This window comes from Rhopalosiphum maidis, chromosome 4 (genome assembly GCF_003676215.2).
Source record: "Rhopalosiphum maidis isolate BTI-1 chromosome 4, ASM367621v3, whole genome shotgun sequence".
In the NCBI taxonomy this organism is placed as follows: domain Eukaryota; kingdom Metazoa; phylum Arthropoda; class Insecta; order Hemiptera; family Aphididae; genus Rhopalosiphum; species Rhopalosiphum maidis.
In genome coordinates this window covers 12,379,351-12,405,082 of record NC_040880.1, presented here as the reverse complement: position 1 = coordinate 12,405,082, position 25,732 = coordinate 12,379,351, and the positions used below count along the sequence as shown (strand labels likewise).

General features: G+C 26.7%; 1 protein-coding gene across 2 annotated transcripts; it reads right to left on the bottom strand.

Annotated features, from left to right (window-relative positions):
- Positions 1–17,927: 17,927 nt before the first annotated feature.
- LOC113561029 (small RNA 2'-O-methyltransferase) lies at positions 17,928–25,014 on the bottom strand. 2 transcript variants are annotated; one of them, XM_026967208.1, is made up of 7 exons: positions 24,599–25,014; positions 23,771–23,923; positions 23,433–23,686; positions 23,186–23,371; positions 22,971–23,121; positions 20,268–20,482; positions 17,928–19,018 (listed from the first exon to the last, which is right to left on the bottom strand). In XM_026967208.1, the coding sequence occupies exons 1-7, from the start codon at positions 24,704–24,706 to the stop codon at positions 18,259–18,261; spliced, it is 1,827 nt and encodes a 608-aa protein (XP_026823009.1). In that variant the 5' UTR covers positions 24,707–25,014; the 3' UTR covers positions 17,928–18,258. The 2 variants fall into 2 exon arrangements, with proteins under 2 accessions (XP_026823009.1, XP_026823010.1); XM_026967209.1 differs by lacking the exon at positions 24,599–25,014 and adding an exon at positions 24,301–24,487.
- Between the last annotated feature and the right edge of the window lie 718 nt (positions 25,015–25,732).

Here is a 25,732-nt window from a genome sequence, read left to right as displayed (position 1 = left end):
GTTTTTTTAATATACAGTAATTTTGTAAGCAAATAATAAAATGTGTAAATGTAATGATGAAAAAAAATATTAGGATTAGTAAAGTACTAAATTACTTACTAGAAGATTAATTGTTGAAAATATTAAAATATTACAATTAAAAAAAAATAATAATAATAAAAACTTAGAAGTAAAAAACAAAAATGATTATTTTAGGATTACGAATATATTAGAACTTAAAAGTTTTAAATTTATACTTGTTATACAATGTCATTAAAAATGTATAACAATGGCAGGTTCTGCTGAGAAATTCGTTAAGTATAGTATTGTTTTATTCAAGCTTTTTGGACCTAACAATTTTAATACAGAAACGACATTGAAAACCCTAAGAAAGGCGATAAGAAAAAACTTAAAGTCTATAGTACAGTTTTATAAAGTGATGAGTTCAGAAAACATACACATAAAATGCAGTGAAAATCTGCCGAGCTCAGAAAAGTTTGATGCTCTTACAAAGCATATTCGATTTTCTTTTAAACCTCATCACAATTATTATAATAACTAATAATCAACACAGATTAATATCTCTTATTATACACACACACACACATATATATATTCATAAGTATAAAGTGTTTACATGACACAATAAAATATTGATTTTTCAATGTTTACAATTATTTTATATATAAGTATACATATTACTAACAAGCAACAGCTATACATGTATAATTTATTTAAAATAAAGTATTTAAAGGTATATTAAGTTTATCGGGTTATATTGTTAAAACCGTATCGCGATAAATAATCTTCACTGGGGATAAATATGGCTAATAATGAATATAAAAAAAAATCACGATGGCTTTGTGGGTGCTTCAAATTAAAATTTACTATTTTTAAATATTTAAGAAAGTTTTTATTTTACCTGCAGCAGCAATAACTTAGGAAATTCTTCTTACCACGTACATATAACCTTTGACACTAATTTATATATCATAAAAACTGAACTAATAAGATTCAAATTTTATTTCTCCCGAAAAAATACGCAATAGCTATGTGTGTTTGTTGATTTATTGAATTATAATACGATGTCTGAAAAATGCAGTAATTACAATGTATTAACGTGTTGGCAAACTTTGATTAATGATCCCATAAATAACAAAAACGTAATATATCGAAAATATTAAAATGCTTTTGGAACTTATGAATATTCCGGAAAATCGTATAAACTAAAATAAATATTTTAATACTGTTCACATAGTTTACGTGAAATTTTAAATGCCACACTATAGTCAATCTTATTTAAAATTAACTGCTTCAAAGTTAATTATGATTTTTACTTTTTCTTGGGAATACTAATAGAGGTTTCATTTTAAATTACTACGGTACGCAATTATCATATATTTTTTAAAATTTTTTATAAATAAAAAAATAATGGACAAATTCCAAAAAGCACTAATCCGATAAAAAAAAGTATGTATCTTAGTATAATATTGTAACCGACAGCAACGTTACAATTGTATGCTACATATTTGTATACAACTCAAAGAAACATATATTTATGGTTTTATTCTTTGTAGTTGAAATGCATAAAAAACCTGAATAAGATGCAAATATTCATGCTTATAACACTAATGTCATGGTCATTATCTAACCCTAAACCCAGTATTACGTAAATTTAAATCTAGAGCGATCGAAATTGCTAAAATATCTCAAGTATGCCGCTTAGTGATAAAATTATAACCAATTATTACTTGATATTATAACCATTCAGTAATGAGTTTTTTTTTATGTATATTGTATTTTATGGCGTGTTCACAATAGTTTGAAACGTTTAATTTTTCAGCGTAGAGTTTTTCAATATTTAGCTGGTTTTTTTTGTTCATTATGATATTAAATATTTAATATCTACTCATATTTTAACTAATTCTTATTTTTTATAATTTAGTTTAGTACATGCGCAGTATAAATTCTTTTTTTTTTTATAAACACTCGATATTTATAATTTAATTATACTTGTTCATGACCATATAAATTAAATTATCTGTGTAAAAATCTACACAGACATTTTAAAATATTTGTTAACAAACTGTTCATAACTTCTATATATAATTACATAGGTATATTTAATTGTAAGATAGAACTGCTTTTTCTTAAACCTTTTAATAAAAAAATAACAAATTATTAGAAATTAACGATGTATAACTAATTATATGTATGAAAGTTATTTAGGTGCAACTATCTAATTTCAAAAAACAAAAAAAGTTTGTTTGAATAATATAAAAAATAAATTATTCTATGAAAAATGAATATCTCTTACTTGATATTAAAATATTTAAGTAAGTATATCTTTCTAGTTGAAAACTATTTATAGAAATCTTATTATTCGATATTATAGACAATACTTTAGAAAAAGTCTAGAATGAGACTTAAGAATAATATTAGGTAATCTATATCTGTTTCTTTTATTAAGATATATTACTGGCGTGTATGTAATTTATTACTCAAATAAAACTATCAAAATAAAATAAGTGAATTTTATGCTAACAACGTTACGTCTAAATCTAATTTCAGTGACATTTTTATGTATGTTTGTAAAATATAAATTTGTTGTGTCATATACAAATTACTAAGTCGATTATTGCTACCTTATAATGTTGGGTACTAACAGAAAATTATATTTTTGATCTATTTTAAAGAGAAATTCTACTGTAATCTTCCCCTAATCAACTACTCTTTCAGAGCAACAAATCAAACGGTTACTTCTGCTACATTAAGCTAGATGTTTTTGAAAGTCACTCTAAAGGGTTACCAAAGGACAGAAAGGAGATGTACATTTTTAGGGTTGAATTTCATCAAAAGTTGCTCTATTCACGTTAAAACACGAGGAGCAAATCTAATCGTTTATACATGCATAAATAACAAAATATGTTTTTAGAGAGAGAGACTAAGCAATACTAGATGTTCCGATAAAATATAAAACCCAACACTTACGCACAGAGTTCTAAACTTCCAACACGTAGATAGACTTTGGATACTATAATAATATGCTCATTAAACGAATGATTTTACACAAAAATAATGGTTTGAAAGCTTTAGTATAATTATCTCGTATCGATGGCCGGTGTATGCAATGTACATAAATACATAAATTGTATACATAACACGTTTCACGTATGCTGAAAATGAATATATTGTGGTCTTTTAATATAAACAAATCTAGGTTATTCTATCAAATAACGGTGTTCAGAGTTTAAAACGAAATCAAATTTATTGAATCCGACAAGCTGAAATAGTCGATTTTGTGTCACAAATATCGAGTAGACTGACGAAGTAATGAACGTATGTACAATTTTTTTTTCTAAATCGTGATCTTTTCACGATTTATATTATTATAGCTATAATAATAATATATTTCAGAAATTATTTTTTATCATAATAATATAATGTCGAAAATACTTTCATTTACATCGAAACCTTTCTCATCGAAGTTTTTCGATTTACACGTGCATGGTGAACGGTGATAAACATAATTGTTGAAAGCTTTTCTACGAACACGCGATTTCGATGGTGTGGCGTTTAACCTGCAGCGTCGTATATTTAACTCGTAGGTACACATAATTACATATATTCGCACCGTGTACAATATTAATTCATCCAATCTGCGACGCACAATCGTGTATACGTACAATAAGCACACACAACTCGCAAATTATATTGGTGACAATGTTTACGTGGTCGATCTCTGCGGAACACCTATAATGTGTACCAAACGTCCAAATATTGTTTTCATTCCGTTAGCCGGTGACACGCATTTGACGTGAGTGATTAATATATGACTTAATATATTTGTGTACCTACCGAAAAGCCGGTTGAATTTATTTTTTAGGAATAAACGCAACGAAACACCGTAAATTGACTACACGGACACAAATAAACCGAGCTACTAACGATTGTTGGCCGTCGAATAAAAGTAAATAAAAACCAAACCATTCCGGCGGACTGCGTGTGTATTACGCCGTAAAAAAAAATAAAATGTGTACATTTTATTTACGCTGCCGACTGTATAGTCTACTAGTTGAAATTTACGCATGATATATAAATGAATCCAATTTACCATAAAAGCGAGTAAACATTTATACTCCGATAATGCGAGTGCGTAAGATTTAGATAGAGTAACGCAGGGTAAAAGCGAATTTCGTCGTTCGACCTCTAAAAACACGGTAAATCTCGATTGTTAAACAAATAAGTATCTTATCAGTTATTGTCATTTATTTCGCGTGAACGCCGACTTATTTTTTTTTTATTATTTTTTTTATAAATCAGGAAACCGTAGGTTTCGTTGTTATTTTTCGGGCACACGATTATCATATTTCAAGTACGAAAAGTACTGCTTTCGTCTTGGTTTAATCGGCACCTTAGACAAGTTATTTACATTTTATTTCGATTTAATCAATAGTTTCTACGAACAATAATATTTACATCATTTATTTTCAGTTTTTTCCCCATAACTATGATATAAGTAATGAAAATATTTTACAATTTAATATACGATTATTTTGCTAATTGGATCCAATTCGTTTCTAACTCTCGATACTAAAGATTTTTTCCCGGTATAAAAAGAGTTCTCAAACACAAAGCAACAAAAAAAAAAAACCCAAAAAAAATAAGTACACATTTGCTCGGAATCTGAAAAGAATCGCTCTTTGTACACCTACATATTACATAATAATAAAATACAGTATAGTATTATAATGGGACACTGGAAAAGCCCGTCAGGTTTATTTTACACGGTACATATAACAACAGCAATAATAGTACGCGTATACCCGCGCCGCTATTTCGAAACTGTCGATTCACACGAGATACGTTCAAAGGGAGGAAATTAAAAAACCGAGACGAACGACAAGCCGACGTACTCCTCTGGAGGGCGGCCGATGCACAGGGCAGTAATGACTTGGGATCGATCGCCGTGCGTGGTCTATCTACATCGTATCTACAATATTATTAATACGTAATTTCGTTGCCACGCCGGAAAAATAGTTTGGGTACCTACGCATAGTGTGCGCACAGTATACGCTTACCGTAATACTTACGAAACGATCGAATTGATATAATATTCTCCGTGCCACCACCGAATCGTTGGTGTTATTATTAATGCACGGCATTAGTGTCGTACGCGAATCTAATATGCGTATAGCACACACGACGGGGGTGGGGGGGTCGTGTGGAAATAAAACAAACAGTTTTTTTTGTTTTCTACTCGTCGCATATATCATGCCATTGTAGAATCTCGTCTGCTGCTATCGTACCGTGTCGGAAAGGACGCCCGTTTTCCCGACAAACCGGCATGGCATACAATAGACTTTTCTCCAAAAATGCATAGAAAAAAGAATGTTTTAAGAATATATTTCATAGCAATTAATTAATTATTTGAATTTGTTTGAGCTGTTACTCAGAGTTTATTTTATCTTTTAATGTCTACACGATATACTCATCACCTACTATAGTAACCTACCCATAGGTATTCCTACCGTAGTATAATATTGTATGAACACAAGTCGATCATATTGTTTTGTTATGAAACGGCGAACTGTGACCTACAGAGTGGTGACGCGCGGTATGTAGTACAGGAAAAACTCCGCGGAATGTTTACGCACTACTTCTTAACGTTAATCTAAACTTTCCAAATCCACACTCTCCTGAATAAATAATCAACATTTCCAGGAAAAAAATATTTTGGTTCAAATGAAAATTATCATAAACGTTAAATGTCTTAAATAATAATTATCACCGCAATCGTCAACTCGGTGTCTGGTATTTCTTATATTAAATTTATTTCACGCGTGGATAAAGATCGAGTAAACATGATAAAAACAAATTAAACATTAAAAACAAACGAGATAAATGCATTAAAATGCGAACACGCAATAAACGGCAAAATAAAATGTGAAAATAACCCGAAAGCCGAGCGCAACCTTGAAGTCGGTTTACACACACCCGGGAGGAAACAATATACTAAACAGAGTTGATTAAAATAAAAAATATATTATATACGTACTGTTTACTATGACTCCCGTATGGGCAGTATCGGTAAAAAATTCGATCATACTTATCCCTATGTAGATAAACGTGACATTGAGAAATTAAATTAAAAAATAATCAGACTACAACGGTTGATACCGATGAAGAGTTACTAAAAACAATATATTTTAGTGTAATCATAACGACATTTTTTAAAATTTAAACGTTTAGCTGTGAATAAAATTTTAAGTACAAGACTATAATAGATGATATTATGTTGATATCTCTGTCGAAATACCTAGCAAAATTTCTTTATTTTCTGTTAACAAATATTTACCTAACCGAGGATATATAGGTATATAAATATATTGTTGCTGAAAGTATGAACAATATAATTTCTAGTGGCTATAAACGCGTTCATAAGTTACTCGAAAAAATGAAATATATTAAGCATTATTAATATACTTTTATAATGAAACACAGTTTACGTCATAATCTGATACCAAATCCCAAAGATGTATTCATTGGCTCAAACTTTATGACTTTAAGTTAAGAGTATATATACCTTGTATGGTCTATATATTGGTACGCATTCTTTAAGATTTTAGTTATATTACAGTAGTTTATTTTTACTTTTTTTATTATTATTATTTTTTTTTTTTTTTTTTTTAGTGTCTTAAAGTCTCTCTCTATATATTCGAGTATTATACCTACCTACTGGTTTATACTTATCCACAGCCACCGATCGATGCCCTCTTATATACGCTCGGTAACATTTCACCATACAATATAATAATAAACATTTTCATTGGATATTCAGATCGTTAAACTGTATAATGATCCCTCAAGATTGCACCGTATAAGTTACCCACCTGTGTAACAGGTGGGTAACTTATACTTATTAAGAATACGTATCACATAATAATATTCCATGTCGCTTCAGAGCACCTTAACGTTTTAATCATTACACATCATTAACGCAATATACAAGTAGAGTATATCGTTTTATATTTTACAAAATACATCCATTTGTGGTTTTATACGGTTCATCGTTTGCCAATCAAAAATTAAATGTTTGTCCAATTAATTTATAAACACGGAATCAGCTCATAGGTATATTAAATACATTATTGCATTAAATTAAACAGAAACGACTAGAAACGAGTTATATGTGTATTCATTTTTAGTTAATAACAAAACAAAATGCATAATAGGTATGTAAATAATAAGTAATTGAAAACTAAATAAAATATTGAAATTTTACTGTGTTTATATGTTTACTGAAACAAAAACGCTGACAATATGTTTTTTCATTAATTAATAATTTATTATCTGCCACGTAATATTGACATAATATATAGGCACCGACACAAAAACGATATGTATCATAAATTCGTTTTTGATATTTTGATAACGCATTGAAAAGTTATGCAACTTGTAATATAAAATATTGTTACAATATAAACACGAACATTATATTGCTAGAAATTTAAAACGCATTTACAACTTGTATGATTATTGTTTAAGCTTTTTTGAAAAATTTACTATGATAATCAATCGCCCTTAAATAGTTCAAAATTAAAATACGTTTAAAAAAAAATAAATAATAATTATGCAATAACAGCAAATAGACCAACGATAGTTACTGTAGTAAACCAAAAAAATAGACTACCTATCGGGCCGGGCACGTTTCGTCCAATCTTCTATTAGGCTTTAATATCACCATGATCTAATTATCAATTCTAAATAAGTTCATAATTAATCTTGACAAATATGACGGTATGCTAAATATTCAAGTATTCGTGATAAAAGGTATAGTGAAAATGTAGGAGACCATTAATAACGTTTCTCAAATGATTTAGTGCAAGATAACTAGGAGATAAATACCCAATTAACAATATTAAGAGGTTAGTAGCATGCCTTTTTTTAAGAAGTATTCGATAGGAAATTCAAAGATGTGGAAAAACCCTAACCTATTAACCATGGGAGAAAACAATATGACGTTTTTAGATATTAGTAAATTACTATTAAACGTTATAGATATTTTAAATAATAATAGTAATAACGTATTTTGAAATAATTATTATTTCACGCGCATAATTAAAAATATTGAATTAAAAACCAATAATAAATTAAAAACAAGTCCAACAAATAATTGGTATACACAAAACGCAAGTACATATTATTGTAGTTGTATTACATGGTTAATTTTTTGCATGTGTTAAGTTGGAATAATCTTAACTACATTTTTATTCGTGGTGGATATTCAATAATTATTATTAAGAAGTACCCAGGGCGTTAACAATAGCAATACACGTGAAAAACAGTAATTGTAGAAGTATACAATTATATACCATTCTTACACCTTGACGAGTACCAACCAATGACAAATATTTGGAAAATAACCAAAAAAAAAACCTTATGCATTCTCTATTAGTTAATGAATTCATAGAAAGTTTATAAAGATAAAGTAAATAAAGGAATAGGAAAAAAAATCTATTTAATGTGCAGTTTTTTAAAAAGTGGGGTTTAATGGATATTTTAAAAGTGTACTTTTATACACATATTTATAAAACAAATGATTACATTTTAATTAATATTAAAAAGAGTTTACATGATACATATTATATTTTATTCTATTTTTAATTACACCATATTTATTATATTATTTTCATTGAGTTATTTTAATATAATATAAAATCTCAATATGAGTACACAGGTAACATTAAAATATTACACAGTGTATAAGTTTGTATAACACATAATAATAAACGTTGTACATAGTATATATTATATATATTCCGTTTAGTGAATCAAGAATTATAAAAAGCTACTTTTTATGAATAATTGTTTCCATATTAATTAAAATATAATGAAAGGTGAATAGTTTAAAGTATAGAATTCTGCATTTTATTTATAAATAAGTAAAGCTATCAGAGATAATATGATAATATATAAATAATTATTAAATTAATCGCTTAAAACTATATTATTAATACAATTGTACAACAATTAACAAACACTACAATTGACAGACGACATTTTAAATTTGTTTTTGTAATCTGTATACTATGATTAAGTTAAAGTATTTGTATTTATTTATTTTTTCCGATGCTATAAATGTTGTAAAACAGTAATTGTAGTTCAATGTGGTTATTGTACTTTCATGATGAATGGCAATGCATTTCTATGATATTTATAAAATGGTAATATCCTAACAAAATATTATAAAATATATACATTAATACATAAAAAATAATGTTGTGTAATATTTTTGCGGATTCTCTGATCTCGATTTCTGTAAATCGAATTTGTAGATGGCAATAACATTTAATCAAAATCTATTTTTAAAAATATGTGGGATATTTAATTTATACATATATAATATATATAATATAGATTTAAACGTATATATATATATATATATATTATGTAAAAAAAAAAACCAGTATTCACAATCAAGTTCTTTGTACATGATATGTTTGAATAATACCTTGAAAACCTAAATATATTCACTTTGCAGAAATGCTCGAAATCCTTAAAAGTTTCAATTATGGCGTTATTACCCCATTGTCTATATCAGCCGTTTCATCCTTAACTGTATATATTGTAAAAAAAAAAAAAATGTAATACCGACAATGCCGCACGGTGATTAGATGCTGTTTTGATGATATAACGACCAACAAATACATTAGAAGGGATAACATTGCGATAAATTATATAATACAGTATTTTTGTAAACTGAATTATTATGTTTAATTTAATTTTAGATTCCGAGAAAAACGATAAATATATTGACTTTACAATTAAGTTTGTATATGTATGTACATGCCTGTAATTGGTGATCACTCAACACCTTTTGAAGCACTAAAAATGCTTAAATTTAAATTTAGTGAATCTTTTTGATACTACAGAAGTAGACAGTAAAAAAAAATAATATGTATATCCTCCGCACCAGCTAATTGATTTGAAAAAAAATTACCGAAATTCAATATTGAAAATAAATGAAATACTTGATTTTTTAACGATAGATAAAATCATTAAAATACGAATTTTAATTACTTGTTCATATTATGTAATTTATTTTAAGTACAAGTCGTTAAACTTTAAAATGGCTTTTTTAATTATGTATAATATATACACAACTAAACTTATAACTGAATAATTAAAGCATTATGAAAATAACTGTAGATAATCGTAAGTACAATTAAAACAGACAGTACATTCCGTAATTGCGGGTTTTTAAAACGTACAGTTTTTACGAGGATAGTTAGCACGCTTTTTTCGACACATCAAAATAATATAATGATAATATGATTAAATAACCATTATAATTTTATTAAAATTATTCGTATGTATAGTATTATTGTACGAGTATACTGTTAAAAAGTCGGCTACACCGTTATGTACCGAAATTGCCTATACATCGCGCCGACCAACAGACATTAATAATGTATTCATATTAGTAAACATGTAGAGGACAACTTTTATTTAAATGAAACACAATAACACAGTTACGAATTTTAAATCGATTAATAACAGTAGTTCTGCAAATACTATACAAACACACGTATCAAACTTGTAGTTTTGACAAGTAGTAGTCGAAGAAAAAAAAAACCGTTGATAAGTAAATTAATCAAATACTGATCACCAAATACGAATGAAACAATCCTGAAAGTTGGATTATTGTACTATATTTTTTCATTTGTATAAAGAAATCTAAAATCGGATTTTTGAATATTGCTAAAAAATATAATATCATATATGTTATATTGACGTTTAAAGTATGCGCGATCCACGTAAAAAAATAGTATTATTGTGTCAAACGAGATGTATTTACCAAGTCGTATACGTTTTTAAATTATTTCTAGATATATTTTCACATACCCCAATCCCTCTATTTACGGTAAAATCTGATATCCAATATTCCGACCATCGTCACAATGCACTTTTCTCTGTTGAACACAACATCAATCATCACAAAGTTGCAAGTTTATTTTGTACGCAGCTATCACAATTTGTATTTTAAAACAAGTTTAATGCTCGATATTATAGGAATTTCGTTTTCTCTAATATATCACAGTGTGATGCGTAAAAGTTGAATAAATATTTTTTTATCAATAATTTTACAATAAAGAGGTTAGCTCATATTACTTATATTATTATAATTATAACCTACAGAATAATATTTTAATCCTGCCTACAAATAAAACTATTTCCAAAACCATTAGTTACTCTTTTTTATTCAATAAGCTTTAAAGTGTTTAGACACAGTGTGATTTATTCACCTATAAAATATGAGTTTCATGCAGAATTATGTTTGCGTCACGAATATTTATCATCGTTTTTAAATTTAAAATGACAATACGCCTCCAACAAATCTAGAACGTTTCCCTCTGTAACAATCCAGTTATTGTATGCCAACATGACGTAGTCTGAATTATTTTATTTTCATGAAATATTATTTTAAATTTATAATATTAGAAAAAAATATTCATTAAATAATTTATGCTCGATATGTAATGCGTGCTAATATTTTTACCTATAATATAATATACCATATATAAATGTAAAAATTAATAATTAATTAATATCAATCGGTCTAATAATTTAAAGTTAAATTATATCGATATCATGATAAAACATAAGATTTTTTTTAAACTAAATCATGAAAAATGTCTTTAAAAAAAAATCGTAACATTCGAACTTCAACTAAAAATTTACATTAATAAAACACACTGTTCGAACAACACGTATTACACCCGTATTTATCAAATGAAACAACGGTGAGGACAACTAAATTTTACTAGCGTGGAAGGATTATAGACAAAATAGCTACCAATACAATAATAGGACGTTTTTCATAAGAAATATAAAAACCAAAGGTTTTGTATTTTATACTACAAGAGTGGCCAACTTGCGGCTCGCGCTTTTATTTATGAAATCAAAATTTACCTATTATTATTATGAATTTTAATTATTTTTGGTAGACTCATAAAAATGATTGTTCTATAAAATGTATTTATAAATATTTTGGCTCTTGATATTACCGTATTTAATATTTATCCGTGTGACTCATAAATCTATTGATGTTGGTCACCCGTGTTATAAAATATTATGTTTAATTGCTGCCTGTTGTATTCATTACTGTAGACAGTCGGTATTCATATTTTTACGTTATACGTATTGGACTTTTCATTAAATTAATTAAATTTTAAATAAGAATGAATAAAAATAGTAAATTAGGTAGTGTAATATTATGCTAGGTATAAATGTAATCATTTTTTATATATAAATTAATAGACATAAGTATTTGCATCTATATTCTATGATATTTATAATTAAATCTTTTTTTCAACTTCTAGATAGGTAAGTAATACTTGGATAGAACAAAATAAAAAATTTAAATTTTCATCAGACAGAACAAATTAAAAAGAGAGAAAACAAGATTCGGTGAATTCAAAAAAGATACAATACTGAATACACGGTACGTTTAATCCACTCTGCTACGTTAAGAATAATTTCTATGTCCATTCACTACTCTAATATGTCTGTATCAGTTGCGCATTACGAATATTTTATGAATTTGGATAAAAAAAAACAAAACAGAATAAATCTATTTTAATACAGCGTATCAAATACAGCGTTGTGTTCTTTAAACTAAAGTCTGACTTACATCAAAAACAAAATATAATTGTACTTATCGAGAAAGGTTTTTTAATACCCTCTCTGCTACTACAGTCACCATCATAGAGAATATTAAAATTTAAACAATCACAAGACACAAGACAAAATAAAATAAAATTATGTTTAAATAATTTCTATTTCTGATAAGTAATTTAAAGAGATTATGTTTTACTTAAAATTAACTACAAATTGTATAAAAAAAAAATCAGGATAGTCTGTTTGCCGTATAGTAGGTTTCTAATATCTTACCTTTTGTATTGAGTAGCCGAGTAGGTCAGTATAAGGTTACAATATGATTCCGATATTTTTTTAAGTACAATACCTACTTTAACCTGTTGTTGTACATAATAAATAATAATATTGTCGTTAATTAACCTCTATACGCATGGACTTATATAAACAATAAACGACAATGTAAATCAAGTATATATAGATTTATAATTTGTAAGCAAATATGTGATATATTATTTATTCTGCTTATAAGAATACGTAATCTAAATTTTGTAAGTACTGCTACGTGTTCTAATATCCTATACCAACAATATAGTAAATAATAGGTATACTATAATAGATATAATGACATATTATTATGTATAAGTATTAAGATAATGATTACTGATATATATATATATTATAATATAACACACAATAGGGAAACTACGATGAAGAAACAAACATTTAAATATATAATGGAATGAGCTATCCACTGCACCGGGTCAGACACTGGTAGTAATAAAACAATCAAACTAAAACCATTATAGTTACGAAACGAGCAATCATAACGCCGTGGATTACGCAGGTAGTCATACAAATAATAGTTGCTAAGGATTCACACCCAGGGACGTACACAGGGGGGGGGTGTTTTGGGTGTTCAAACGCCCCCCGAAATACTTGGGTTTTTGCATCGTTATTTACTTATTCAATTTCAATGTTAATTTTGTTATATCAATGTTTGTATTAAAAAAAAAAAGTATTTCAAGTATACCTAATTTTCATAAAAATATTTTGTATATTTATAAAAAAAGGTTTTACATTTCAATAACTGATTTTCAAAAACACCCCCCTAAAACTTTTTCTGCGTACGTCCCTAGTCACACCACCTGAATTGGGAAAGCAACTAGCATATTATCCACATACATTAGTACATTGTATGAGTGTCTATAATCGGTAACGACGATAGAAGAGCATTTTTGGGAAATGCTAGCAGAACCATTGCGGTTGGCAAGTCCGCTCGTGTGGCCAGAGCGTCATCCGGACGTCGTACTGTGATGGGATCATCGCACGTGCGGTCCTGAATCCTGAAATGCGTAATAGCGTGAGGATGTAATGACGCATATCGTAGGCCAAAAGGGACATGGGAAGTAGGACGAGGGAAATCTACTATAGGTATGTATAAGGGGGTCCCGGAGAAGACTCCGACAGAGTGATATCACAAGAGTCAGCGCAAGCACCTTCACGCCAGTCTATATCGGAATATTGTCATTTGCACTTAGTCGAATTTTCTATTTAAAAAAAAAAACACTTTGAAATATTTTTGTCATTTTTATTCTTCGACACGACTATATCTTTACTATGCAACTGCGCTTAGTTGATTGGTCCACTACTACAGTTGCACATCTACCTATATTTGACAATAAATCGTTTCGAATCGTTTTACTTCTATGGACTTCGATGTCAGATACATAATAATATTTATCTTTGAAGTTTGTATTATTTAAATCAAATATTTAGACGCATATAATATAATGATATTGAAATATATTATATTAATCAATAGCCCTTTCTCACTGAAAAAAATTCCTAACTATGCCAGAGTACCTGTATGTATATTAAACGAAATAACAGACAAACAATAATAATTTAATAAACAACTTTTTAGTTTGTATAAAAAAAAATATAATATACTTATAGAGCCTTTCCATTGTCGTATATCTACTTTTGTTTAGCTGAAATCTAAAACCAATAGAGAAACTCGTTGTATTACATAAATTTAGTGAATAATTATTATTAATGGTAATTTATTATGTAGTAGGCAGATGGATATGTAATTTAAAATGTCACGTTAGCCACTGACAGTGCGAATTAAAGTTGTGAAAATTAATGTAACGAAAAATTGTTATTTCTGAACACAACTTTAATTATAGTCATTAACGTGCGTATGCGACTATAGAAAGGATGGTTTAATAATTATAAAAATAAAATAATACATTTTACGCTACGGCAATCGAAAAATGTTAACCGTTTTATTTCTCATACAATATTATAAACGTTTTCTTGTTCCATCAGCCAACGGACGCAATCTAAAACTTAAACACTTTGTGTTTATATGTTTGTATTCACTTATGTGCATGTAAATTCCTCCGATCGCGACCTTTTTTCGTGTTCCACCGGTAATTGTTTACTACCTGAAAAAAATGTAAATTCCAGCTTTTTTTTTTACCTATAATAAAATCTACATTACCTATTTTATTTTTATTTAGATATACGGAATTCACATTTGAGACAAATAAATTAATATTACAGAGTTTCAGGCCCGATTCACCGTCTACTCATTTCACCGATGCCGAAACTGATCTCCGATAAAAATGGAAAAAATTCCAATTCGCCGACGAATCGTTGTTTCGCGAAATACATAAATATTTTTTTTTATAACAAACTTTATCTTGACGTCATACACGAATAAACTTCAATCTGTCACAAAAGATGAAAACTTAATATAGAAAATTAGAAGAAAGATTATCATTAAATTTACAAAAGTAAGGTATAGCATTTATAAAGTTTAATGACATAATAAAATAATACATTTTTTTTTATAATAGATGGGTAACGTTTCAAATTACAACTATTTTTAATGATAAAATAATTTCTATCAATTTTTAGTAAAATGTTTTTCACTTGACCAAATTGAATACAAAATTGCAATAATATTAAAATTTTATATTTTGAGAACTTTTTGAAAATATGTGGCAACAATTTTTTTTAATCCTATATTCTACTATAATTAATTTCAAAAAGGGTCTCACCACTCTCATAGTATTAATTTCGTTATCCCCACGCCCGCCCCTTCTTCTCGTCGCGACTATAATTAAATAGGTAGAAGATATCGTTTAAGGAAGTATATTCTGTTTCTGTAGCTGCTGTATAAGTTCCGCTATAACGGTGAAATAGTTCGGTGAGTCTACCAACCTATAGATCTGCATGCCCGCACGAGAAGGATTTGCGTTTGTTTCGTCGTGGTCCGGATGTGGTTATACGTCGGTTGTTCCCGGTACACTCCGCGATCCATCTGATTAAGTCGTCTGATATACTGTACTGTTCAATTATTAATCCCACTGTATATCGGCAGATGCCCTTCCCCCTTCCTCTCCGTCGCTTTGTGATGATTTCTTGTCGTTTCTGTTCTATGTTCTACGTCGTCGTGGATGAGGATATCTCATTTACCCATAATGGTAAATGTAGCTAGCATAATTATGCCACTCCTCATAGCTCAACCAGAGTGTACTTTAGGATGTAGGGGAGGATAATAAGGATGTATAAGGATTATAGATCTATCACTACAATAAGATTAAGAAAATATTGTATACAATATATTGTCGATGTACAATTGGAGAGTTCTACCTATACCAATCGTATGTACCAAAGTATCATATATTGATTATAATATATTAGGTAGGTATATAAGATTTTTATTAATTAAATTGAAGCGAGGTGCCTAAAACACATAAGTTGCCATATGACACAATATATGTTTTAATCAATATACCTATACCATTTTGTAAACGAAAAAAATACATTTAAAAAATTACAAATCTTATAATAATATTATTTATTTATCTGTTTACCTAAACAAACTTCATATACCTTATAGATTAATAGGTTAATTACCTATATGGTAATGTAATCCAATGAATGCTTAAATGTAAAACAATTTTTATTTTAGAAAACACTAATTCTTTTGAAAATATATTTTTTTTACATATTTTCATAGTAATAAGCTTATAACTACGAGTATAAGCAGCGCGTTAAAAATGTATCGCAGTGTTCCCTATGAGTGGTGTGGGAAGGAGAGACCTGTTCCTGCAGTGCTCCATGTCTACCTATACTAGTTCCGAAAGTGAGAACTGAGTGGGACTGAGATAACATTAAACGAATACGATTTATACGACGGCGTACATTTCGGGAATTGGTATGTGGGTATGTCCCATGTCATATTATGTCCATGACTATTTTATTGCAAGTGGTAACTCCCATAAGTTAATAATAAATAAATGATAGCACTGTTAAATCATCAAGCGATAATAAACGTCATTTTTGTGTACAAATTATATTTTTTATTATTTTTTTTGAAGTTTTTACTTTTTTAAACGACAATACCATACATTTTTAATTTTATATTTCGAAGCTGATTATTGTTCAATGTATTTCGGTCTATATATTAATTTAATTTTGGAAAAGTAATACATTAATATTTATTTATATAATTAAAAGTATTTAAAGTTTAGATAATCGGAGTAGTAGACCAACATTTTGTGGGGTTTTAGTCTATGTTTTTCAATCTTTCTCCATTTTGCTCATATATTATTAGGATTGGAACAAAATAACTATTATTATTATTTTTCTATTAAATAACAAATTTTTTCATAATTTGAACTTGAAATTATTGTAAAAAAAAATTATGTTATATTATTATTATTACATATGTATTTTTAAGATTTGTAGGTTTTCGAAAAATTTTTTGATAAATCTTAAATTATATTTTCAAGCCATAACTATAAACATTTAACAAAATAATTTGGGAATGCAGTATGTGAATTTCAACAAATTTTAACAACATTTAAACTTTAACTATAAAAAAAGAGTGTGCCTATGTCTGATATGCTTAAATATATTTAAGAGCAACTAATGAAGGGAAATTGTATACTTGAGCATTTTTACTAAGCATAAAAATGTCTACAAGTAAAAAAAAAAGGAAGACAAGTGAGTACCACTTTACTGTACATCAAGTGTTGAGCAGATCTTGTTATTGAGTAAATCACTATAGACGCTACATATAAAATACAAAATAAACTTCACATACTAATATCATTATTTAAATTCAATACTGTTGTTAGTAAAAAATGTAAAAAAATAATTTATTTTTTTAAGAAAAACATGTAAACAAAAAAACAACAGAATCTTTTTCAGTTTATATCAACATTACTCAAACATTACTCAATATAAATAAGTAATATAGAATAACAAATTAAGCTCATTTTCTTTAAAACGGGTGTAAAATATTTAAAATAAAAGGAACACATATTATTACCCTCCACTTATTTAAAATTTCATAACTATTAAATTAAAAGCAGTCTTGTGTTTGCAGTAAGTCGTTTACACATAACATTAAAAATTTAATAATTTAAATACTTAATCATCACAATTTATAAAATAAAAAAAACTGTTCATCATGTCTATTAAATGATAAACAAAATCATGCTGTAACAATGATTAAGTGTTGTAGCATTTGATTAAGATTATGTTGTATTATAAATTATTAATTTATTAAAATAATTTAAATTTTGAATTGTATTTTCATTTTTTTGACAATTCTTTATCTGAAGTAAGCAACAAGTTTTCTGTATAATCATTTTCATCTAACAATGTTCTATTGAAGCATACTGTTAGTTGGTCATCAATTTCTTCATCAGAATTATTTGATTCAAGTTTATGAGTATCAGAATTACAATTTATTTTTAAAGATATATTACTATTATTTTGAATAATAGTGTTATCGTTGACTGTGTTGCCGTTTAGTTTATTGTCATCATTGGAAAATTCATGACTTTTTATAACACATGTCAATGTATTTTCTGTTTCATTGATATCTTCTTCATTAATTACAGAACTATTACGACCTTTTCTGAAATCCTGATAAACTTTACAGTCTTCAACAATAATACTACCATTGCAACTAGAAGAGATTTCCATATCTTCAGTATCTTCACTCTTATTGTAATCAACTGCTGTTTTATATAAATCTGAATTTGAATGCACTGTGTTGAAGCTATCCACATTACTAAAAAATGATTTGAATTCTGAATTTTTAGTCATTGGAGTAGAATAGCATAGTTTTGATTTGTCAGAACTGATCACTGTTGATACATTCCAATCCTCATTATCATTATCAATGTTTACTGTATTTTCCAATAAATTGTACTCCTGTCCGCTATTGTTTGAAGAAGACTCTGAATCTGATTCATATTCATCAGAACTGAATCCAGGCACAGCTTTTATTAGTAACCAATCTCCATGATTATTTTTTGTAGTAAAATAGACTTTGTTGATAACATCTCTATTTAAAAAAAAATTTAATTAATTAAAACATAACATAATATTGAGTAATTTTAGAAATAATAGCAACAAACATACTTATAAATACTTCATAATACCTTAAATAAAACTAAGATATAGCAAAAAAGTATTTGTACAAGTATTCAAAACATAAAACTTCTTTTTTCATAAGTGTAGTAAATAAATTATAAATAAGCAACAAAATGTAATACTAGAATTAGTCAATATTCAAATATTCAATAATATAACAAGATTGTTACAAGATATATCATGTATTATGTGAAGTTAATGGGAATGACCGAAATGGAGTTTTATGATTTTGTGTATAATATAAGTTTATAGACATTTATAGGAGAGGCATCTGCCCCCATACAATGAAAATTGTATTTTAATTTTATTAACAGCTCATTTAGTATAGGAAAATGTTAGTTCAAACTAAATATCAATAAAACCTCTGCCTAAATATGTGTAGTAATGATTTAAACTTAGATTATTTTACTGTTCAATTATTAAATTAGCAACAGTGCAAGAGATCTACTATTTTTTATAATAATTGTTGCTATCTACATAATATAGCTCACTAGTGTTAGCAATTAACTAAAAAAATACGAGCAAATAGTTAGTACTAATTATTAAAGTGAATTTTACTAAAAAAATATAAATTTATTAAAAAGCGTATTACATAAAAATATATTATTATAAGAAAAAAAAAACAAAATAATATAAGCAAATAATTTATAAAAATAGTTGATGTATAAAAATTATTTAAATATTATTATTACAATTGCTATATTAATTAAGCTTTTTTGCTTTTTGGTTCATTTTGATAAACATTGATAATTAAATTCTTTTAATTGATCTTAACCATTCTTCCAAAAGAAGCTCTATTGACATGAATAGAATATAGTGATATAGGTACACTATAATATACACATTCAACGAGTTGGGTTCCAGTTTATGTGGCCTTTATTGTTGATGGTTAGCCCAATTAATTGATTTGAAAAATTCATAAAAATTATGGTAGATTATTTACAATACCATTGAACTATATGTAGATAGTTTATGACATTGTTACAGTTAAATTAATATCTAATCTAACTCTATAAACATTTTTATAGTTATTCAATAACCTGATCAATATATACAGTCTTAATTTAATTTGTGATTAATTGTTTAAATTAACAATACTTGATTTAAAAACTATAGAAAATTATTTATGTTAAATATAATAAAATGTAATAGGTACAAACTCTAGTTTATCTATAGATGAACAGCAATCTGATACAAATGGCATAATATCACTTAACGGTATTTCCATATTATCACCAACTATATATTTCTTGCAACTCGAAACATCTGAAATAAATTTTCTTAGCTTTACATACATAGACTGTTTCCAATGATTTTCATCATCAATATCATATGGATAATCAACACGTCTCAGCAATTTGTAAGGAGTAGAACCCTGAAAATATAATATTAAATTAATAATTTTTACAAATAATTTGTAATGTATGAAAACATTATAGAATAGTATAATTTTTATTAATAAAAACTTAGTTGGATTTGATTATCAATTATAAATTTTACTAACTGAACTTGCAAACTTTGTTTGCTCCTAAAATTTTTTATTTGTATCTAACTAAATCTAAGAACTAAATATTGCTTCAATAGTTTTTTTAGTTTCTGAGATTAATGAATATTAACAAATGAACAATTGTTTTTATATAAATAAAATATAGATAGATATTACATTATTAACATATTTCTATAAAGTTAATAGAAATAGACTAATTTATATTTAAAAAAATTAAATTTTTCTTTAGAATAAAATCTTACACTGATTCAAAAATGTTAGTGGAATTTAAACACATCTTTATTTATCACGTTTAAATAAAAACCTTTCTGGAACACAACAATATTTCAATCTTTTTACTATTAAATATATTGATATTTCTTAGTCAAAATGAGATATTATTATATTATAGTTGATAAAATTTAAATTTTGAAAAATAAGTAATATAATATAATATAAATTATATATAATTATAAGTTAAAATATGTAATATACGTATTATAAATTTATCTTGAAAAGGAAAGGAAGCACAGGACACACTATACATGACTTCTATGATTTTAAATATTAGTACCATTGTCAAGAGTCTCATAGCCAGAATTAAATATAAAACATAGTATTCAAAAAATAATTGAAAAATTTGAAAGAAACAGTAAATTTAGAAAAATATATAAGCAATGGTATAAAAAAAAAAAAAGTAATCTACATATTAAACAATCTTTGATATTTTCATATGTATAAATGATTTCAATATTTACAATGTAAATTAATATTAATTTTTTTTTATTATTTATTAAAAATGTATTAAATATTATACCACATTTTAATTTTTAACTTTTATGAAAAATATTTTCCATTCTTATTTTTTACAAAATAAATATAATTTGATTGTATATTTAATGTAAAAAGGTAATAAACATGCAGAACATAAATTCAGAGGTAGATTTATCAATAGGCCTGGCTTACGTGGACACACGATGTATCTATTTTGTTTTATTATAATTTATTAGTCATAATAAGTTCGTAAAAATAGTCCACAAGTCTTATGAGCATTGTATTAAAAACAGTTTTTGATAATAATAAATACAAAAATAGACTATATGGGCAACAAAACGTAGATACTGGATGTCAGTAGTGTTGATATAATATTTAAGAATAAATTCATGTTTAAAATTTAATTTGGCTATCCCAGATAAATTGCTGTTATTGTGAACTGAAGTCAGGCAATTGAGTAACAATTCAGTGCTAATCAAAAAGCATGATGTCAACTTCTAAAATTAAAATTGTTAAGTTAAGTTTATTGGTATACAAAAAAATTATTAAAAAAACCTCTTTTATATTTCTATTATTATAAAAAGAATGCTGTAATGTATTATTTAATTTTCCAAGCAATGGTTTAAATTTTGTTTTAATGATGTTGGTTCATAAAAATCATCATTGTAGGATTTCATTAAAAAATGATAGACATCAATCAATATTTTCTTAAGTAAGCTAAATAATAATTAAAGCGAGAAAAAATAGTCTAAACATTTAAATGGATTTAGGTACTTCAAATTTAATAATTAGAATATTTTGAAGTGGTATTATAACTTATTTACTCATAATGGGAACAAATTTTAAGTGCCTAAATCCATAAAATAATTAAATCTGCCTCTACATTCACTAATTAAAACTTATTTTCCGGTTGATATATGAACGTATATACATTAGTTTATAATTTAGAAATAAAATATGTGTTAATAATAATAAAAAAACTAATTATTTACTCTGAATACTTGTAGATAATATTATTATCAATCATGTACAGTAAAACCCATAAAAGACGTTTTCACTTAAGAGAATTTCTCATTTAGTACACTGTACACTCATTTTCAGAAGTCCCTAGATTTTGAAAATATTTAATATATAATTGATCCAAGATATAAAGCGTATGATACAGGACCATACGCTTAAATTACTAATTACTAATTCAAGGAATTGTTAATTTTGATACAAAAATACCAAAAGAAATTGTTCTACAATAATAAGAAAATAGATAATAGAAATTCAGCAAAAAATTCTATTATCTAAAATTATCAAAAATGTATAATACTAGCTAGATAATGTAATAAACAATTTTGTTGTCATATATTAGTAACTATTATAGCAAAATACGATTTTCTTCTTAAAACACTATTTTAATAGATATAGAACTAATGAGGAGGGCATCTTAAATGGGTTCTACTTTATATAATATTATGTTTAATAATTTTATCACATTTCATCCCAAAGGATATTGGTATTTTAAGTTTGAATTAATTGTTTTAATTTATATCAATTTTTAATTACTCACTAGCACTTAAACAATTAAAAGTAGGCAATTACACTCATATCTTACAATAGGTTTAACAGGAGATGTTGTCATATCCTTTCTGTAAAAAATAGCCATTTGACTACAACAGCCAATATTTTCTGTACCAGAAGGACCCGCTCCAATACCATCAAATTGTACAGCGTACTCTGGATAAAGGGCAGTTATTTTTTTAGCCCTATAAAAAATATTAGTATAAATACAATTGTTAAATAAATGTATATATTCTTGAGAATGATTACCATTCCTTGAATTGTTTTCTAGTCCATTCAAATTTGTGGTCGTCATGTCTAAACTGTGTTGTAAAATTTGGAAATAGAATATTGAATTCCACATTTGGTGTAGTGAATATCGCTAATTTTGGTTTAATGAATTCAAACACAGTATAGGGTAATGCATCCAAAACGTCCAAATATAAATGTTCAATTCTATTAACCAAAAATAATACATGAATAACCCATTTAACTTAAATCTATAACAGAAATTTACAATTCAATACATATAACGGCATCAACGCCTAACATCCTGTCATCTTGGTCAGCTATACTCCCATTATAAATGTCTACTATCAAAGGCTCTTTACGTTCATGCATCGATATATGATCATAATTAGTTGGTAAAACTTTAGACTGATTTAGATCCAATGTTTCAAAATCCACATCAACAAGCATAATGTTGTTGAGTCCCGGTATTGGTTTTATACATTTAAATAAACCAATCTCAGAACAACCAAAATCAACAACCTATAAATTATGTTTGAAAAGTATTAATAAATAGTAAACAAAACATATTTATTATGACAAATTTACAATTTCTAATTATCATACTTTTTTTATTGAACCTTTCCAAATAGGATGTTCAATAATTTCTTGTATAGCCATGTATCTTTGCATATATAATGGTGGCCAAAATTTTAAGCCATTTTCGTCCAGTGTACACGCACATGATTGTTGACTGATAATTTCTATTATTTTGTTTTCCTAAAATCGTTAAAAAATTTATATTTTAAAATATATATACAAGTTATTAAAATTAATATTTTCTTTTGTATAAGCAATTTTTCAATTTTTCAATATTCACACCAACATAATAAATTTATTATCAATAATTTCAACATTGATTCTATTATCTAATAAAATAACAATTCTGACTACCTACTCTGAAATGCAAAAAAAAAAATCATTAATAGTTAATTAAATCATGCGTATTTATGAATTAACAAATTTAAATAAAATACTATTATTACATAATATTGAATGGTAAAAAGTAAAAGGGGCTTAGCTAGTGTATACTGTGGAACAACTAACAATTAAAGCATTCAGTCACACAAGCACTGTAATTACCAAAAACCTATTACCTGATTGTACCAGGAACTCGATGTCAAGAGTTTCTTAACAGCTCAAGATTTAACATTTGGTAAATAAATTTAATATTGAATTGTGAATTAAAAAGCCAATTACCTACCGCATCTGATTAATTATATCATTAGAAATTGTTTTTATTATTATCAAAATAAGTAAAAATAAAAAAATAAATTAATCACAACATCTGTATAAAAGTAAACTTATTTATAATGTAATTCTGACGAATTCTACTTAAGTGAATATTCTAATCGTTAAAAAAATAATTATTTATTTACACATAATATTGTTTACCTCCGAATCAGACATTTCACCATTGCATAAATAACGATTAATAATAGACTTCATATATCCCAATGAGTCATTGCAGTAACGCAACAGAATACTCTGTATAACCAACATACTTATCAATTATTATTTATACAAACAAAAATACAAAATAAACATTGAAGCTAATTCATCGGGTAAACAGGTTTAAAATTATAACACCGACAAATCAACATGATGATAAAAACCGCGATGCTACTGATTCAGTGTACAATGAATGATGAAACAACCGTGATCGACAAACGGCGATAATAATACTATAGAATAGTAGAACACCGAAAAGTGAAAATTATTTAATGACACAACTGAAGTATAAAGGGCACGGGAACGCTACGCTGAAACACCGGAATAGGAAATACTGGTCGCAACTCGCATGGCCACTGAGGAACAGAACAATCGTGTTATCACTTGAAGCGTTAGCCGTTTAGAGATAACGCTTCAACGAATGTATATTTTTATTATCGTCTTTGGAAATTATAATAATTTTATCGTTTAATATTTTCTGTTTAAATATTATTTACCAACGCATAAAGATATACACATAATCATTATTCATTAGTCAATCAATCGTTTATAAATGAAGTATCTCACCCCGGCCACTCCTTTACATTAAAGGAAAATGAAAACACGATAGGTAGGTTGGTAAGTACCTCATTGTCCTTATTAGTTATCGTACACCTATAAGTACAATCAAATAATAAAATAATTTACTCAAACCTTACTACAGTCTACAATAGTAGATAAGTACGATGAGTAAGTTCAATCAGTACGTGTCTATGATGAAGTTGACAATCACTGTACTTGGCAATGCAGGTATTAACGTATCATCTATAAAACCGTTAGAAATACAACAAAACACGTATATTAAGTATATTATATATATATAATATGTTACATTTACATATATCTATTCTAAATCGTTTAAAATTATTTTCATAATTCATTAAAAAAAGATTTCCATTTAAAATTCTTAGCCTAGTAATGTACCTCTATTGACCTTACAGTTATTACCAGTGTTCTATTTTATTTGTTTGTTGTCAAGTTGTAAAATGTCATTTCTTTAAGTGCCTACCAAATCTATAAGTATAATAATTTGTCGAA

What these genes read in the sequence shown, in the direction of transcription:
- LOC113561029 (XM_026967208.1), bottom strand. Translation starts at nt 24,706, where the DNA reads ATGTTGGTTATACAGAGTATTCTGTTGCGTTACTGCAATGACTCATTG. An exon ending in GGAAAGGTTCAATAAAAAAA is followed by an intron (nt 23,687 to 23,770) that starts GTATGATAATTA and finishes CATAATTTATAG; the next exon opens with GTTGTTGATTTTGGTTGTTC. An exon ending in TCATCTATAGATAAACTAGA is followed by an intron (nt 19,019 to 20,267) that starts GTTTGTACCTAT and finishes TTTTTTAAATAG; the next exon opens with AGATGTTATCAACAAAGTCT.